The sequence below is a fragment of the Melanerpes formicivorus genome, unplaced genomic scaffold (assembly GCF_026170545.1).
Source record: "Melanerpes formicivorus ecotype bairdi unplaced genomic scaffold, bMelFor1.0.p_v2 SCAF_155, whole genome shotgun sequence".
Lineage (NCBI taxonomy): Eukaryota > Metazoa > Chordata > Aves > Piciformes > Picidae > Melanerpes > Melanerpes formicivorus.
Genome location: NW_027142507.1, coordinates 548,689 through 564,735, shown reverse-complemented (window position 1 = coordinate 564,735; position 16,047 = coordinate 548,689). Strand labels below are relative to the sequence as shown.

General features: G+C 50.8%; 1 protein-coding gene across 25 annotated transcripts in view; it reads right to left on the bottom strand.

Annotated features, from left to right (window-relative positions):
- The window catches only part of RIMS1 (regulating synaptic membrane exocytosis 1), a 286,098-nt gene that overhangs the window by 115,342 nt on the left and 154,709 nt on the right, over positions 1–16,047 (bottom strand). For all 25 annotated transcript variants that reach the window (XM_068168690.1, XM_068168691.1, XM_068168698.1 and 22 more), the window contains exons 5-8: positions 11,064–11,131; positions 9,541–9,651; positions 8,835–8,934; positions 6,822–6,945 (exon numbers count right to left, since the gene is read on the bottom strand). In XM_068168690.1, coding sequence (XP_068024791.1) covers positions 6,822–6,945; positions 8,835–8,934; positions 9,541–9,651; positions 11,064–11,131 — 403 coding nt within the window. The remainder of the gene's footprint in view (positions 1–6,821; positions 6,946–8,834; positions 8,935–9,540; positions 9,652–11,063; positions 11,132–16,047) is intronic.

The window sequence follows — 16,047 nt, the reverse complement described above, 5'->3', positions numbered from 1 at the left end:
AGAAAAAGCAAATAGCATTAGGCAAGGTAAAGAAGCCCAGGAAGGATGCATGGCTCCTAGCAACCTAATAGCTAGCACTCTGAGCACATTGTAATGGAGGAGGAGATCTTTCAACATACAGAACCAGTAAACCTGCAGGGATAAGCAAAACCAAACCAGCTCAGTCTGCACACAGCCACCAAAATGCTGCCACCAACAAGTTCACACCCCCACCAAACTCTGCCTGCTGCCAGCTGCTGGCTCGCTCCTGTGCTCAGCAAGCACTGCAAACCCCTTGCAAGGGCAAGAAAGGGCAGCTGTACCAGTATCACCCTGTCACTACGGTTGGGAGGGACATCAAAGATCATCGAGTACAACCACAGCAGAGCAGGGAAATGGAAACAAAGCTCTTCAGGCAACTGCTCAAAAATGTTTTCATCTCAACAAGTGAATGAAAAACTGGAACTCCAGTGACAGTTCTGAACAGTGTTTGCAGGACTTGAACCCTGTGCAGGCAGTCCTCTGCTCAGTGGAACCCCACGTTACTGCAAGGCAATAAAACAAAGCCTCTCAGGTCACTGATCTGCAAGAAACACTTCAGACAGAAAAGGAAGGCAGCAGCACCCCATCAGTTAATCTTAGCTGCAGCTTAAAGCTCTGGTGCCTGTGTTTCAGTTCCAAGCTAGTGCCTCTCACCAGCTGGCATCTCCCACACTGACTGGGAGTGTGCTTCTCTGTGTCCTGACTTTGGGATTCAGGGATGGTGTGGTGCCTTCAAGCTCACAGAAATATTGGATAGTGGGGAAAATGTCTGTAGGGAAGGAGTGGTCAGGGGCTGGCACAGGCTGCCCAGGGAGGTGGTGCAGTCCCCATCCCTGCAGGTGCTCAAGAAACCTGTGGCCATGGCCCTTGGGGACAGGGTTCAGTGGCTGTGGTGGTGGTGGGTTGCTGGCTGGACTCAGTGATCTTAGAGGTCTCTTCCATCCAAACAATCCTATGCTCCCATGAGCTGCAGTTGCATTACTCATTCCCTACACAGCACAGCACTACTACACTCTGCTAGTTTTGGGCTATACCTTCACAAAATTTTCACAGATCTTGAACAGAAAGTAGTAAAAATGCAAATAAATAACTAGTGGGTGTGAAAAGGTAAATAATGGTAGTCCTTCACATCCCAGCAGAGAAGGTGACAGGCCTCAATGGGTGAGCAAAACCATCTGTCTGTCCTCGCCTCCTCGGGCTGGGAGGTGCTAACTGGCTCCTGCTTGGCCTTGGCTGCACTGCTTTGGCTACATTCTGAGGTCTCTCTGCTCAGTCACTGGTCCCTTTTGTGTACAAGGGGGCAGGGGGTAAGGGGGGCAGGGGGATGCTTGTGCTGTTCACTGATTGTAAATAGCTGTAAATAGTGTGCATTTTGTACATATTCCTTGCATTCCACTGCAGACTGCATTCTGCCTGTAAGTACAGCTTGCATTTGCTTCCAGCTGAGCTGCTCTGGAAGAGCTAATGTTGGGGGGCAATTTCCACCCAGCACATACACACATACATTGACCTGCTGTGCAAGGAGAGTTTCACCATGGAAAGGGTAACCTGCACTGTCAACTTCCACAGTCCCTGGTGGGGGGAAGACAGAGACTAAAAGAAATCCTATTTGGATTTTTTCTGTACTGCTGATTGTAGAGTAGGGGGAAAAATAAAGCCAAAGTGAGCCCCACAGATTCATCTCATATATAAGCACTTCAGAACTGATCTACACTTGCACTGAGGCACTCTCACACTACCAGACCAACACAGAAGTCCAACAACAAATCAAGATAAAAATCAGATGCACACAGTCTTCGAGAGGACAAAGCAGCCACTGGGGCACAGAGACCACAGCACTGGAGCAAAGCTCCAGGTGAGAGTCTTTGCAGAGCTGCCTGCACAGAAATCCTCAACAGCTAAAGGTAAACAACAAACAGAATCAGATCCTTCTCAAGCCCTTACTCATCAGACAGGAAGGAAATGAAAGGACAACATTTTTTACTGTAGTTTTGCAAACTCCTGTAGCTCTTCTGGAAAACTGGCAGGGAGAGCTGGAGCTGGAACATGAAAGTCACCCCAGGGAAAACGGATGGATTCCAGGAGGAGTGGAAGGGGCAAGCCCCACAGCACTGCAGGACAATGGCCAGCTTTTAAACTCCATACAGAGCAGTTCACACAGAGGGTGGATGTTGTCTGTGTTCTTGCATACAGATGATTGATACTATTTCTTTAGATGTGATATGTGTGTACATAGATAATAGAGGATGTGTATACAATCCCTGTGCATGTGTATGCACACGTGTATACAGAGCTACACAAATTATTGCTGGGAAATCTCTTCCCTACAGTATTTATCTTGCTTAAGTACAGCCCCACAGCCAGCTGCAAGGCACCAGCTCAGAAAGAAGGAAGAAATGAAGTATGCAGTACAGTGCAGAGCACCAAAGTGCTGGCAAGTTCTGCAGCAGTTCTGCTTTCTGCTCTTGGTCTCAGAGTGTACATCCCATACATGAAGGCCAGGCTTTATTTCATCCAAATCCAATAATCCATTTTCCAGCATGACCTCTGGACTCTTTCATGCACACCAGCACACTACCTGCTGGAGGGCTGCCTGCCTTCTAAACACGAATCTGAAACTCCTCATGTAAGAAACTCAGCCTGACCTGGGCTGCAGGCAGGTGGTGGAGTCCCCACCACTGGAGGTGTTTAGGAAGAGACTGGATGGGGTGCTTGGTGCCGTGGTTTAGTTGATTAGATGGTGCTGGATGACAGGTTGGACTTGATCTCAAAGGTCTTTTCCAACCTGGTTTATTCTATTCTGTTCTATTCTATTCTGGACCACAGGAAATATTCTAACACTATGATGTACTGTGATTCACAAAGCAGCTCTTCAGAAGAAACAGTAGCTCTTGGCTGGAACTATTCACAACCACTCAAAGCAAATGGCAAAAACAAACTCAGAGGTTGTACAACCTCCTCTTCAAAACAGTTCCAGAACTGGACTGCCCTTTTAGAGCAAAGTGGAGGTCAGACCTTTCAGACACACAGCCAGTGACGAGCTGCCGACATCCAACTTTGCCTCTGTCTCCCTTGGAAGGAGAAGATATTTTGTGGCTCTCTGTGATGTTCCACATGGTTGTCCTTCCACAGATTAAAGCGTTGGGCTGAGAGCAGTCTGCAGCTGCCTGGTGTGTGAGCTCACCCTTGCACAGCACACAGGACCAGCTGTAGATTCAGTTCTCACCGGAGCCAACGTGGTTGTCACTCAGACTTGGTTGGTTTGCTGCAGGGACGGAATCATCACTGCCAGATCCTACAGGGTTTTCAAAGATCCTGAGGACCTGTCCCAGCCTTCCTCCTGCTATTTCCAAACCCATTCCTTCCCATCAGAACCTGCAGCTCAGTCTACAGTCTGCACTAATTAAATCACTTGAGCAGCCCTCTGGAATTCAGCAGTGCCTGCTGATGGAGGTTCAGCCTCCTCGCTAGGACCCAGAGCACAGCAGCAGAATCACAGCACAGAAGCTACAGTTTGGGCAATGTTAATTGCAGAAATCCAAGCACACACAGCTAGCATCGGGCAAGAGAAGAGAGAGGAATGAAACCAAAGCACATTGGTTTTACCTGCAGTGCCCCACAGAGCTCAGCCCAGCACACAGGAGATGGTGACTTAGTGACCAGCCCAGGGTTCTCCAACAGCCATACTGCCAGAAGACTTTCTCTGCTGTCCCAGCTTAGCCACCTCTCATGCTGTATGCATATTCATAGGTGGCTCTTCCCCTCATATTCAGACAGCCAACCCATTAATTCTGCTTTCTTGTAGTTTTGGGTTTTTTTTACCTACCTTGTGTTGCAATTATTAGCATTAGAGTCAATTAGTTTCTGTGGAGCACTAACGGTCCTGTTGTGGTTATGCTGTTTGTTGTTCTGCCTTCATCTGCTAATAGTGCCCCATCTTTCACAATTTTCTCTAATAAGCATCCTACAATTACCCATTACTCACAGCCACATTTGCTGGGCCACACAAAGATGCAAATTTGCAAGGCTGAGCAAATTGTTTAGACACCCATTGGGCAACTGGCAGCCTCCCCCGTGGGCTCCCAGCTCCCCCACTACACACTGAAGCCAAAGCGTGCCACATTTGGGCTTTTTAGACCCAATATGCTGGGGCTTTTTAAACGTAGACCATGAGAAGTGCTGGTGCATTATCTGCATTATTAATGCTGAGAGCTGGAAGCCCTTGAATTATGCAGCCAGAATGATCACTCCTCAGGTCTTGCGGGAACCTGCTCCCTCACAGGAGCCTGAGGTTTAATGGATGACCGCTTCAGGCTGTGTCAAGGAGCTGCAGTTTGGGTGAGTCAGGACCTAGGCACCAAGCTGTGATGTAGCAGAGCTGCTACAGCTCTGGTTTCCAGAGCTGCTGGATCAAACAGAGTTCCTGGCCATCAGTTGGGAACAATCAGAGTGTCTGGATAACCAGAGAGGAGATGCTGTGGGGGGGTGGGAGGAAGAGCCACCTGGTAACGGAGGCAATCCATTTCCCACGGGGCAGCAAGATTTGGATTGCAGTTGTTTTAAAAAGACAGAAAGTTAAACAAACAAAAGACCAAACCAAGCAAACAACCCCCCAAAAACAAAAGAAAAAGAAAAAAAAAAGCTCAAAAAGAATAAAAACCAAAAAGGGCCATGAAAAAGAACAGACTGAAAAGGAACAAAACAGGATCAAGAAATGACCCAAGACAAAAAAAAAGGCCAAAAAAGACCACAGCAAAAAACCCAAACCAACCAAGCCCCACCCTCCCCCGAGAAACTAAAAGACAAAAAACAGACTAAAAATGACCATTAAAAAAAAAAAACAACAAACACCAAAGCCAAACCAACCAAAATGTTAAAGAAAATCCCCAAAATAAGATAAAAATTACCAAAAAAGACAAAAAAAAAAAGACAGAAAAAAGGAGAGAGAAAAGATGGATCTAAAAAATATACCAGGAAAGCCCCCAAAAGATTAAAAAACAAAATGAAAGTGAAAGAGAAGGGAAAAGAATAATTAAAAAAATGAAAGGATGAAAAAGGACAAAAAAGATGAAAAAGGATCCAGAACCTAAAACAGGACCCAAAATGACCAAAGTAAAATAAATACCACAAAAGACCAAGAGAGGCCATTAAAAACACCAAACCAAGAGCAAAGGATATGAAAAACAACCTAATACATCTTAAAAATAATTAAAAAGCCAAAAGACAAAAAGACAAAAAAAAAAAAAAGACCAAGGACCAAAACTGAAAACAACAAAAAAAAGACCAAAAAAGACTGAAGTTAAGTAAAGAAGCAAAGAAGCAAACAAAAAAAGGATCAAGGACCGTAACTAAAACCAACCAAATCTAAAACAGCAACAACAAAAAAGACCAAAAAAGACTGAACTGAAACAAAGAAAGAAATAAATGGAGTTCAATGCCACAAAAGACAAAAGGACCAAAAATCACCAAGGAGGATCAAGAAGGACCAAGAGGAACCAAAACTAAACCAAACCAAAAGAAAAGACCAAAGTAAAACAAATCAATAAAGCATTAAAAAGCCAAGAAAAAAAAAGGACCAAGAAGGATCAGGAAGAACAAAAACTAAAGCAAAAAAAAAGACCAAAATGGTCTGAAGTAAAATAAATAAATCAAATAAATACAAAAAAAAAAAAGAAAAAAGAAAAAAGGACCAAGAAGAACCAAGAAGGACCAGGAAGAACAAAACTAAACCAAACCAAACCAAACCCCAAAGCAGCCCAAAGTACAAAGCCAAGGCCAAGAGCGTAAGGGCCAAGCAGAGGCTGTGCCCTGTGCCGCTCTCTGCTCCTCCCCTGCACAAGGGTCACTCTGCTTCGACCTCTGGAGGTGCCTGCAGGTGATGCCAAGGTGCTGCAGGACAGCAGCAGGGCCTGGACTGCTGGAAAAAGGAAGTGTCTTTCACTGTCCAAGTCCCCCTGGGAGACTCATTTGGTGTGATTCAGATTCTCGTGCAGGGAGACTTAGCTCAGGATGGTCCCCACAGAGCCATGTTCAGGGATGAGCCACGACCACCACAGCTGCAGAGCCAGCCCCACTCTCCATAGACATCCCAACAGATTTGGGCTCTTTCTAAGGGAAAGCAGCAGAAGTGTTGTCACAGCCCCACCCCCTGGGCCCACAGCAGACAGATCTAAGCTGATGAGCATCACATGTTGGTGGCAGGTTGTGCTGGAGCTTCGCTTCCACTTCTGATCTGATGACAGTGTCATCCGAGGCTACAGGCCTTTCAAGAGGGGTTTGGTCTTACTTGGGTTTAGATCTTTACAGAAGGCCTGTGCTAGCAGTGACTTGATCCAGTGCTGCCTCCTCAATGGTTGCTGCTGTTTCCTTCTGTTTCTGTTTGTATACATTCTGCTCCAGCCAAGCTGAAAGCCTGAAAATCAGATTGTTCTCACGCAGGAGCCCGCCTGATTCACCTGCCCCACCTATTACCCTTTGCCACTTGGCAAAAGCCTTGAGCAGCCTGGCCCAGTAGAAAGTGTCCCTGCCCATGGTAGGGAGATTGGAACTGGATGATCTTTAAGGTCCCATCCAACCCAGACCATCCTGTGAATCTGCTCTGGCCACAGAGAAAAGAACACTTAGAGCCACACAGCACAGATCCAACAGCAGCGAGGACAATGCAGTAAAATGTCAGTAACAGGAAGTGAGTCACCTCCATCAGTAAGAGACAAAACACAAGGGCCTCAAGCCCAGTGCCTTTCACCCTCACAGCAGGAGAAACACCAACAGTGCTGAAGAAGCCAAGTCTGGAACCTTACCCAATAGGCCTTGAAACAATAATTTCAACTTGAGGTTCTGATTTGGATTCTAAAATAATGTTGTAAACTTCTTCGTTTGTAGCTCCAGGCAAGGGTTTCCCATTCCACTCCAGGACCTCGTCCCCTTGGGTGCAAAGAGAAGGTTACATCAGCTCCACATTCTCTGGCAGAGAACTCCACAACAGTTATGAAATCCACACATTGCCCCAGGTGGCACAGAGGTCACTTGGGAGGCTCCCTTCCAGCCTGATGCCTTCTGTGAGTCTATGAAAGGCAGATTGAAGCTGTGCTGAGCCCCCACCTCGAGCTCAGGCAGGGAGCTCTGAGAGACCTTCCACTGCAGGGGTTCAGGGTAACCAGGACATCCCCAGGACATCATGGGACAGTCATGCATCTCATCTTCTACCCCCACTTCCTGATGCATGGTCAGCAGGGGCAGAAGGTTCTCAGACTGCAAATCTCTGGTTTTATTTCTTTATGTAATGTATTTATTTCCAACTATTACTTCAGACTGGGAGGCACTTTTGGGGGTCAGTTAGCTCCAACTCCTGCTCAAAGTAGGGTCAGCATCAAAGGGCAGATCGCTTTCCTCAGGGGTTGAGCATCCTAAAGGAAGGGTATGCAACATCTCCTCTGGCAAGCATTAACTCCCCTCTCCAGATACAAGACAAACATTTTCATACACAAGAGCTCCTGCACATTGCCTCTTGTGTGATCAACAAGCACCTCTGAGAACAGTCTGGCTCTGGGCTCTCTACAGCCTCCCATCAGCCAGGTCAAATCAAGAGCCTCAGCATCCCATGGCATTTTCTTTGGCAGTCTGAGCAGACTGTCCTCTCAGCTTCGGGTACACCACACACCCCAGGCCCTTCATCAACTCTCTGTCCCTCTGCCCTGCCTGTTCCAGTTTGTTTCTCTCTTGTACCAGACACAACCTCACAGAATCATGGAATGGCTCAGGTTGGAAGGGACCTCAGAGATCATCTGCTTCAACCTCCCCAGGAAGGGCAGGGACACCTCTCACCTAGAGTTCAACCTGGCCTTGAACACTCTCAGGCAGGAGGGAGCCACAGCCTCCCTGGGCAGCCTGTGCCAGAGTCTCACCACCCCAGTACTGAAGAACTTCTTCCTCAGCTCCACTCTAACCCTCAGCTTCAAACCATCCCCCCTTGGCCTGTCTCCAGCCACCCTCATGAACAGTCCTTCTGCAGCCTTCCTGCAGGATCCCTTCAGCTGCCCCTGGAGCCTTCTCTAGGCTGAAGAGAGGAGAAAACCCACCTGTCACTCTGGCAGCAATCCTGCTGATCCAGCCCGCTGGCATGTCCCACCACACCATGAGCTACCCAGCTGAGTGTTACCTGCCCTGAGGTGTCCCACCACATCATGAGATACCCAGCTGGGGCATTTACCTGCTCTGAGGTGTCCCACCACACCATGAGATACCCAGCTGGGGCATTTACCTGCTCTGAGGTGTCCCACCACACCATGAGATACCCAGCTGGGGCATTTACCTGCTCTGAGGTGTCCCACCACACCATGAGCTACCCAGCTGAGTGTTACCTGCCCTGAGGTGTCCCACCACATCATGAGCTACCCAGCTGGGGCATTTACCTGCCCTGAGGTGTCCCACCACATCATGAGCTACCCAGCTGGGGCATTTACCTGCCCTGAGGTGTCCCACCACACCATGAGATACCCAGCTGAGTGTTACCTGCTCTGAGGTGTCCCACCACACCATGAGATACCCAGCTGGGGCATTTACCTGCTCTGAGGTGTCCCACCACACCATGAGATACCCAGCTGGGGCATTTACCTGCTCTGAGGTGTCCCACCACATCATGAGCTACCCAGCTGAGTGTTACCTGCTCTGAGGTGTCCCACCACACCATGAGATACCCAGCTGAGTGTTACCTGCTCTGAGGTGTCCCACCACACCATGAGATACCCAGCTGGGGCATTTACCTGCTCTGAGGTGTCCCACCACACCATGAGATACCCAGCTGGGGCATTTACCTGCTCTGAGGTGTCCCACCACATCAGCCAAGCTTCCTTTCTTCACTTTGGTAATGAAGGCACCGAGGCGTCCCAGCTCTGTCATTTTGCCACCAACCACCTGGTTAAGCACAACATTTGTCCCAAATCAGACATCCCCTCCACCACAAACAGACAGAGCAATTGTCATCTGATTTCTAAAATGAAACCTAAAAGTATCCATAAGCAAACCTGGTGTCAATTTGGGCTTTACAGAGGCTTAAAGACAGAGTTAGAGACCCCAACAGGGCCAGCCCTAACTGGAAGGAAGCTGAAGAGGAATGGCTAAGATTGCTACTCCTTGCAACGTTTGATGCATCAGCCCTGTCCAGTTTGCCAGGCATCCCTTGTTGCAGGAAGATGAGCTCTGAGTAACCACCCCAGCAAGGTCACTTCTTCCAGTCCATGCCTGGCATGTGCTGGAGATTGAATTCCAGGTGCCCAGCAGAATGTTTGTTAGTCAGAGCTGCTCAGCTCCCTTGCCAGGGCTGGGAGGTGACTGCACAGAAGGATTAGATGCATTTGCAGTCAGCATTCATCTGTAGAGCTCCCAGAGCTCACTACAACCAAGGACTGTGTTGCTGTGCAATGAGGACATCATGAGAGCTCCTGGTGGAAGGTGCTGTGTCTCTGGGCAAGGCTCAGTGGGAGCTGCTCTGCTTTCCCACCCAAAGGACGTGCCACTCACCTTCAGCCCCAGCAGGGCACCTGACTCCTTGGGCATGGTTGTTCTCTTGTTCAGGACCACACGCCCGATCAAGCAGTCTCCCTCTTTAGAAGGCTGCCACGTCACAGGGTGCTGTTAGAAGAACCAAGAGGATGAATGAAAGAGCTGCAACCACCGTCCTGGACTCATCTGCACATCTACAGAGCAGTAAACCTTCTGGATTGCCATGGCACAGCAGACAAAAACATCCTTCAGGCGTCTTACATCCTCCACCCATGCTTTCTGCTATTTTATCTGATGGACTCTAGCTTCATTCAACCATAGAATGGCCTAGGTGGGAAGGGACCTTAGAGACCATCAACTCCAACCTCCCCACCAACCTCCATCGCAGCTTGACTTGGTTGCCTTGAACACTCCCAGGCAGGAGGCAGCCACAGCCTCCCTGGGCAGCCTGTGCCAGAGTCTCACCACCCTCCTGCTGAAGATCTTCCTCAGCTCCACTCTAACCCTGCTCTGCCTCAGCTCCAAACCATTCCCCTTGTCCTGTCTCAGACACCCTCAGGAGAAGTCTCTCTGCAGCCTTCCTGCAGGATCCCTTCAGGTTCTGGCAGGCAGCTCTGAGGTCCCCCCAGAGCCTTCCCCTCTGCAGGCTGCACAGCCCCAGCTCCCTCAGCCTGTGCTCACAGCAGAGCTGCTCCAGCCCTTGGAGCATCCTTGTGGCCTCCTCTGGCCTTACTCCGGCAGCTCTGTGTCCTTCTGCTGCTGGGGACACCAGAACTGGAGGCAGGACTGGAGGTGAGGTCTGAGCAAGGGACAGAATCCCCTCTGCTGCCCACACCACTGCCTGCTGGGCTGCAGGAGGGCACTGCTGGCTCCTGGGGAGCTGCTCAGCAATCAGTAACACCAAGCCTCTTTCTTAAGAGCTGCTCTCAACCTACGCTGCACCCAGCCTGGATCTGTGCCTGCAACTGGCCTGACTGAGTTGCAGGACCTTGCACTGTGATTTGTTGAACCTCATGCAGTTAATCCAATAAATATTTGTGCTCAGTGTGGAAAACACTCTGCAGGCAGAATGACAATGAACTCCCAGCCTGGTGCAATTAGACACCTTAACAAAACCAAACACTGACTTGGCAATCCCAGGCCCCTGAACAGTGCATTGTCCTTTCTGTCTTTGGAACAGGGTGTGTGGTGTGCAGCTCTGCCACATGGAGATGCAATAAAGGCCAAATGATCTCTCCCCTGTATAACAAACCCCCACAGGCTCTTTCCCAATGCTAACAGTGCCTCTCCTGCAGCAGCAGCATGCTGCCAGCTGCTTTCCCGGGGTGAGTTGGCATCCAGCCTCCCCTGTTCCAGGTACAACCCAGGCAGGATGCATTTGATGAGCAGCTCCTTGGGATTTCAGTTCCCACGATCCACTGAACCAGATGTTCACACAAATTGTCACAGGGCAATCTTTTGACCACAAAATGTCCCTGCTGGCCTGGAGCAGCCAGCCCACACCTCACACGTGCGAGCCTCCTCCTCGTGCCGCTGCTTACCGAACTAATGGGGGATGTCTCCCTGCTGTGCCACGTGGCAGGATCCAGCCAGTAATAATCCAAGTCACCTGGAAGAACATGAATAGAAAGAAATGTGTAATCTCTCACACAGAAGGAGAGGCATGGATGATGGCTTCTGCCTGCAAGAGTCTGATGAAGCAAATGTAAAGCCTGGATTAGGATTCACATCGACCTACGTCCATGTGCAAACAGCAGAGCCTGACGGTGTGAACCCAGCACAAAACACGGTGAGGCGTTTCCTCGGGCCCCACACCAGCACTGGTTGTGCACTCCAGCTGGTTCTCACTTTGCCCAGGCATGGAAACCAAGGATGGCATCCACAGCCCTCTCCCTCCCCCAGCCCTCCTCCCCATCTCAGCAACAAAGACAGAGGACTACAGCTAACGAGGACACAAACAGGCACTTAGCTCTAGGTAAGGACACAACAGACAGCTACACTCCAGCACCTGCCAAGGGGCTGATCAGTACTGTGAGAACAGGTACGGTGCAGATGGAGGGGCACAGGAGATGGGAAGTGCTGACAGGGCACCAGGGGGAACCACCACACAGACTGAGCAGAGTACCAGCAGCAGGCAGCAGGTTGCAATCTTCCTTTTCGCTAGGGACAAACCCGGGTGCGATGCACATCGAGAACAAGAGCTGGAGAGCCTCACCTACAAAGACAGGCTGAAAGAGGAAGGGCTGCTCAGCCTGCAGAAGAGAAGGCTCCAGGGAGACCTAACAGCGGCCTGCCAGTACCTGAAGGGGGCTACCAGAAAGCTGGGGGGGGACTGTGCAAGGATATGTAGCACTAGGAGGAGGGACAGTGGCTTGAAACCGGAGCAGGGTAGATTTAGACTGGCCATTAGCAAGAAGTTCTCTACTGTGGGGGTGCTGGAACACTGGAACAGGTTGGCCAGAGAAGTGGGGGGGGGCATCCCTGGAGACATTCCAGGTCAGGCTTGATGGGACTCTGAGCAACCTGATCGAGATGGGGATGTCCCTGCTGACTGCAGGGGGGTGGCCTAGATTACTTTGAAAGGTCTCCTCCAAGCCAGTGCATTCAGTGTTGCTATGATTCTAATAACCCCATGGGTTACAGAGGCCAAGCTGGGGAGCTGTGGGCAGACCCTGGGAGAACAGGCAGCAGAGCACAGCACCATGGAGAGCAGCTGTTTCTGGGGGCTGCCCCTGCTCTGGCAGGGGGTTGGTCTGGATGATCTCTGGAGGTCCCTTCCAACCCCTGTGATTCTGTGATTAATCAATTGCAGCTGCACAAGGCTGAGCTGGCAGCTAAAAAGTATGAGCTCAGCTTGCAGTTGTGCATGGCAGAGGAGTGGCTGACACAGCCTTGCACTCAAGGACCAAAGGACAGGGCAAGAGCTGCAGGAGAAGGAATGCTGCGGTTTTCTTTGCAAAGAGGGAGGGTGCAGGGGATTCTGGGAAGGACTTAGGAGAAGGATGGAGGGTAGAAGAGGTCCAGCAGACAGGCAAATGTGAGACTGAGACATCAGGAAGGAGTCTTCTTTCTGATGTTTTCCTGCAGACACTGCAGTACATGAAGGCCTGAGGGGGACCAGCCAAGAGAGACTTCCTAAAGTTATCTGAGGAAAGCAATGATTCTGCCACTCAGCTTACACTGCAGCAGGCACAGGAGCACAGCAAGCCCTCAGCAACACCAATTTGTTAGCAGAGCCCTTGGATAATGCTGCCTTTTGAATTCACAGGAGAGCAGTTGGTCATTTGCTGGAGGCCCTCCAGTACCTGCAGGGTGCCTGCACGGGAGCTGGGGAGGGACTTCTGACAAGGGCTGGTAGGGAGAGGAGAGAGGGGAGTGGGCTGAAGCCTGAGCAGGGCAGGCTGAGGCTGGAGATGAGGAAGGCATTCTTTCCAGTGAGGGTGGGGAGACTCTGGAGCAGGCTGCCCAAGGAGGCTGTGGATGCCTGGAGGTGTTCAAGGCCAGGCTGGATGAGGCCTTGAGCAAGCTGGGCTGGTGGGAGGTGTCCCTGCCCAGGGCAGGGGGTTGGCACTGGGTGATCTTTAAGGTTCCTTCCAACCCAAACCATTCTGTGACTCTATGGCCCAGAGTTAGCTTTCATATCAGATCATCTCTTCACAGGCTGTCCTAACTCCTACCAACTCAACAGCCATGGGATAAAAAAATCCCACTGTAAAGTCAGATACTTACCTCTGAGAGCCTCTGCACTCCTGATCCAAGTCCTCAGAGAACAGATTCACTTTGTCACACAAACCCCAGGAAACACATCCTCACCAGCCCATCTTATACAGCACACCTCTAGCACTGCTTTAGATCTCTCCTCCTGCACACAAGCATAAACCTGAGGCCCAAGCACAGCATGGCTCTAGCAGGAAAGAGAAGGAGAGAGGTGCACTGAGATGAAGCTTGCATTTGGTGACTCCTGCAAAGAGTAAGAAGCTGATTGTGGAATGCACTCTGCATAACCCATCCAGTCGGGAACACCATCAGATGCAGGAGCTGATTTTGCAGCAGATCATCATCATCATCATTCTGCTTAGATGCATAACCACAGGAGGCAGCTTGTGGTTGCATTAGCTGTGCAGTCGTGCAGCTTTGAAGAGCTGCACCTCACATCAAAGCTATTTCAGTTCTGGTTTTAGCATGGCTCCTTGCACCTTTATAGACTCCAAAACTGCAACAAGAACAACACCAAACCCAAGAGCCAGGCTGCCACTCCAGGTGCTGGCAGGCCTCTGGGTCCTGAGGCAGAGCTCTCCAGCTGTCAGCACTGGCTCCAACAGTCAAAAGGCAGCTCCCTCCTGGGCGAGCTGGCCTGCCACAGGCAGACACAGCACCCTGTGCCTCCACCTCTCACGCAGCACTAGAGAGGTGTTCAGGCAGGAGCAAGCCTCAGCTCCAGCAGCAGACTTCCAAGTGTGTGTCCAAGTGCTCAGCATCATCTCTGCTCTTGTCCTCATTGCTCCCTGCTGCCGTTTCACACAGAATCACAGCCTGGGCTGGGCTGGAAGGGAGCTGCAGAGCTCAGCCAGCCCAAGGCCTCTGCACCCAGCAGGGACAGCCCCAACTCCAGCAGCTTGCCCACAGCCCTCTCCAGCCTCCCCTTCAACAGCTCCAGGCAGGGAGCCTCAACCACCTCCCTGGGCAACCTGGGCCAGGCTTCCACCACCCTCCTGCTGCACAACTTCTTCCTCACCTCCAAGCTCAAGCTGCTCTGCTCTGCTCTGCAGCCCTTGGCCCTGCTGCTGGCCCTGCAGGCCTTTGCCAACAGTCTCTCTGCAGCCTTCTTGCAGCCCCTTCAGCTCCTGGCAGGCTGCTCTGAGCTCTGCCTGCAGCCTTCTCTTCTCCAGGCTGCACACCCCCAGCTCCCTCAGCCTGGCCTGGCAGCAGAGCTGCTCCAAGCCCCTCAGCATTCTCCTGGCCTCCTCTGGAGCCTCTTCATCAGCTCCATGTCCTGGATGATTGTGTTGCCGTTCTGCTGACACTGTGCTGCTGGGAACACAAAGTCAGCAGTGGCCAGGGCTGTCAGCAGCACTACCCATGCCATAGGCTAATGCTGGCATCGTGAGAGCTCAGGTCAAATCCTGCCAAGAGTCCTTTTCACTCCTGTAAAGCCCAAGCAAACACAAGAGATGAGGAAGTCTGACTTTGTGTATGCTCAGTCCTGCTGATTTCGTGGAACAGAAAAGGGACCTTGAAAATCATCCAGTACCAACCCCCCCTGCCATGTGCAGGGACACCTCCCACCAGCCCAGGTTGCTCAGGGCCTCATCTAGCTCCAGAGAGCCTTGAATACCAGAGATAAAACACCCCAAGATGTTTCCCCAGATGCAGGCAGACTGCACTCAGAGACTGCTGGTGCTGAGCAGAGAATGTGCTTCTGGTGCTCTGCTCACAGCCAGATGCTCTGGGTGGGCAGCAGTTAGGGGTGACAAGCACCAGGCAGGCTAATGATAAGAGCCAGCCAGCACATGGTGGGCACTTAATTGAGCCCAACGTGTAGCTGCTAATTAATAAAGCAGTTTTATCACATAACCAGGAGCTCAGACAATGATCCTCAGACTCTGCATCTGAAATTACTCTGCAGACTGGCTTCCTGCATCCTCAGCCTGCAGCTCACTAACAGGAGCATCAGCCAGCTGGGTGTTTACCTCTGATAGTGTTTAGAGACAAGTAAGGTCTGCATGAATCAGACAGCAGAGCTGAGCCAAGCCTTGGAACAGCCTCTGCTACGTATTCCACAGCTCCCATCAGCTCCTCATGGAAATGATCAATTGTCTTCCAAGGTAAAAGATCTACAGAAGCCACAAACCAACCTACAGAAAGCTACAACAGATGTCAAGAGACTCCAGGCACCAACTTGGAACCATTCTTTGGGTTGGAAAAGACTTCTAAGATCATCCAGTCCAGCCAGCGACCCAACACCACCATGGCCACTAAACCCTGTCCCCAGGTGCCAAGGCCACACCTTTCTTGAGCACCTCCAGGGATGGGCACTCCACCAGTGCCAGTCCCTGGCCACTCTGGCAGCCTTTTCCTTGTATCCACTCTCAACTTGATTGCCTTCCTTCTCCACAGCCTGAGTCACGCCCAGTTAGCAGACCACTCTGCATGCTGCTGGCACAGCTCTCCAGCACAGTGTCAGTGCCACCAGAGCCATCTGGGTGCTGTTACAGCTGTGAGGTCACATTGTGAAGGAAGCATTTCTAGGCACAAAGGACATGAAACATATGCTAATCATAAACAATGCAGGAGCAGCTCAGTCTAGTGGAGGATGTCCCTGCTGACTGCAGGGGGCTTGGAGCAGATGCCCTTTGGAGGTCCCTCCCAGTGCCAACCATGCTATGACTCTAGGATTCCATGTTCAGATCATGCTGGCCAGGCTGTTCCCTAAGCACAGAGAGAGAAAGCCTGTGTGGACCCTGGCTTCACAGCCACAGAGTGCATGGGCTGGGACAGGACCTTCAGAGGTCATCTTGTCCAACA